This window comes from Chrysochloris asiatica, unplaced genomic scaffold (genome assembly GCF_000296735.1).
Source record: "Chrysochloris asiatica unplaced genomic scaffold, ChrAsi1.0 scaffold00599, whole genome shotgun sequence".
NCBI lineage: Eukaryota > Metazoa > Chordata > Mammalia > Afrosoricida > Chrysochloridae > Chrysochloris > Chrysochloris asiatica.
In genome coordinates this window covers 96,580-99,836 of record NW_006409117.1, presented here as the reverse complement: position 1 = coordinate 99,836, position 3,257 = coordinate 96,580, and the positions used below count along the sequence as shown (strand labels likewise).

General features: G+C 33.8%; 1 protein-coding gene across 1 annotated transcript; it reads right to left on the bottom strand.

The window, feature by feature from the left end:
* Window positions 1-2,012: 2,012 nt before the first annotated feature.
* Window positions 2,013-2,966, bottom strand: LOC102832741 (olfactory receptor 8K3-like). The gene has a single exon (XM_006877792.1). The coding sequence runs from the start codon at window positions 2,964-2,966 to the stop codon at window positions 2,013-2,015; it is 954 nt and encodes a 317-aa protein (XP_006877854.1).
* Between the last annotated feature and the right edge of the window lie 291 nt (window positions 2,967-3,257).

Here is a 3,257-nt window from a genome sequence, read left to right as displayed (position 1 = left end):
TTGTCAATTGATTGTTCATTGCCTTATTGTCTTGGTTATAACATGCCCTAAAATGTTGACTAGATTTTGTAAGGGTTGATTTACATGTTATATTACATGGTTTTCTGAGGATGTATCTGAGCTTTCATTATGTACAATGGTACCTGTGCATTGTTTATGGGTGCTTTATATCAGTTTGAAGAAGTCCCATTTTGAGACTAATTTTGTCAAAGTCTTAAGACAAGTGTTGGGTCTTTAAAAATGTTTCTCTTCATCTATTTATGCAACGATATATTTTTTTAAAGATTTTTTTACATATGTGCTTTCTTGTTTTCTTCTATTTCAATATTTTTATCTGTGTTTCATATCAGGATAAATCTGTCCTCATAGACAATTGAAAATATGGCATCCTCCTCAGTTTCCAAGAATACATGCAATTGGTTACTTCTTTTTGCTTAAATGTTTATTAGACTGTTCCAAGCATGCCACTTGGACCTGATTGAGGATGTAGAGTATTATAAACTTACGTATCCATTTCTACATTTTCTTTATCAATTTTTAATTTTTTATGTGTTTCTTATTCTCCATATACATCAACATATATCATACTCTGACTCGGATGACTCTTATCAAAAACCTGGATTGGATTTTTCAGAAGACAATATTAATTTATCTAGGATTAACTTTATTTTTCTTCACAACAATTTTTTGAATATTTAAAGACTAAAAGCAAGCAAAAATATATGGGATATTAGAAGGGAATATGTAGTAATTATATCCAGATATCATAGGAAATACATAAACTGTTACACATCATACCTCAGTCACTAGGAGTGCATCATAGAAAAAAATCAAGGAATTATCTAATTTTATATCTTCCAAGTAGAATAATGAAAATTATGAATTCAAACCATATTCATTGATCAAAATTTAATGCATAATCATCAAATTTGAGAAAATTTAACTAAACAAAAAAATTGCAACAAAGCTAATTCATTATACAATAGGGCAATAAATGCAAGGACACACAAAAAATTAGAAAATATCTTCTACACAAAAATACTGATTGTTTCCTAGAGAGATAATGACAGCAATCTATGACACAAATGCATGGAGTTAGAAACAACATCAACCCAGTAGAAAAGAAACACAATATTTAAATCTATAAACTTCTATGTCTGACCTTTATAAATTGATCTTGACTGATACTTCCAACAATATAGACTAAATGGGAGTCTTTAGACCAAATTAGATGCACAGTTGATTCTGTGAAATATAAATTTAATTTCTTACTTTGTATATTTCTATTACAATATGATAATAAAAATACCAACAAAGTCAACAGAGAGATGCTCTATGGTTCATATATGAAAGTGAAAGCACTGATGAAGAACGAGAGGGAATTAAAAAAAAAAAAAGCATTTCAGTAAATTCAGTTGGCTGATTATTAAAATCATCCCACATACTGAATCATCTTCATCTTGAAGTGAGAAATATCCGCCCCACCACATACACACAGACACCCAGATATACACACATGGACACACACACAATTCCAGCAAATATATTTCTCATGGAAAGGAAAACACCATATACTTAGAACTTTTTACATCTACTCCTACTTACCTGTCCAACTCAGAATATTCACTCACCTTTGTTTGTTCTTTTTAATCTATCACCGTTCTCTAAACATTCTAATTTACTGTATGTTACTGTTACATGCTGTAGAGTTGGTTCTGACTCATAGCAACTCTGTATTGGGTTTCCAAGGAGTAGCTGGTGAATTTTAACTGCCAACATTGTGGTTTAAATCATCCTCGCAGTCCAGGACTTACCCCATAGCACCATTTAATTATTATGCTTAATATGCAACTCTTCTGCTCAAGGAGTGCATCATGCTTTATTATTTTATTGACTAAATTATTTCAGCACTTAAGTAGAACTTGATGAACTTATTTGTGCTAGTTTGCCCCTCTGGAGAGACACACTGAATATTGCATAAAGCCCATTATGTAACTTTTATTAATTATAAATTACAGTGATCTTTGAGAAAACATAGTACATAACTGTTGCAAAGTTCTATGCAAAGCATATTTTACATCTTTGTTCCTCAAACTATAGATCAAGGGATTGAGCATAGGGATAACTAGGGTGTAAAATATGGAAGCCACTTTATCAGTATCAAAGGAATGACTAGATTGGGGCTGCACATACATAAAGATTAAAGTCCCATAGAACACTACTACGACTGTCAGGTGAGATCCACAGGTGGAGAAGGCCTTGCGCCTACCTTCTGCAGAGTTCATCCTGAGAATGGCTACAAGAATGAGCATGTAGGAAACAAGAACAATTAGAAGAGATGAAATTAAATTAAATGCTGATAAGGCAAAAACTATTAATTCAATTTCATGTGTGTTTGAGCAAAGCAAAGATAACAAAGGTAGACTGTCACAGTAGAAGTGACTGATGACATTGTAGCCACAGAAGGTTGAGTTGAAAATCTTTATGGTGACCAGAAGAGAAACAAAGGTGCTGTAGAGATAGGGGATTGTCACCAACACGTGGCATACCCTTTGAGACATAATGATGGTGTAGAGCAGAGGGTTACAGATGGCCACATAGCGGTCATAGGACATGGCTGATAAAATGAAAAGTTCACTAATGATGAATAAAACAAAGCAAGTTAACTGTACAGCACAAAAATAATAGGAGATTGTATTTTCATCCACAACAAAATTCACCAACATTTTAGGTCCCACGGTTGTTGAATAACCAAGATCTGTTATAGCCAGGTGTCTGAGGAAAAAGTACATGGGTGTTTGTAGCTTGGAGTCCACCATGGTGAGGATGATCATGCCCAAGTTGCCCACCATTGAGATCATGTAGATGATGAGGAACAGCACGAACAATGGAGCCTGCAGCTCAGGGCGGTCTGTGATTCCCAATAGGATGAATTCATTCAGTATTGTTTGATTGTATTTGTCCATCTAGGTCTTTCAGGAAACCTATTCTGGATAGAGAAATCAGCAGAGTCAAGAGTTTTATATAATACCAACTGGTAGATTTTTAATATAAAAAGCAAGGATACTAGCAGAACTATATAAATTCAGACATTCCACAAACAAAGCACATATAAATTCAGACATTCCACAAACAAAGTACACTGACAGATATAGAGACAGAGTGAAAAGGAAACAGAGAGAGGGAGATTGTAAGCGAAAGAGATAACTAACTGGAAATCAATTGGGGACAATTAGCTCCACAGAAAGCATTTGTCA

Excerpts from the sequence above, each read along its gene's own strand:
- LOC102832741 (XM_006877792.1), bottom strand. The coding sequence starts at position 2,966 with ATGGACAAATACAATCAAACAATACTGAATGAATTCATCCTATTGGGA.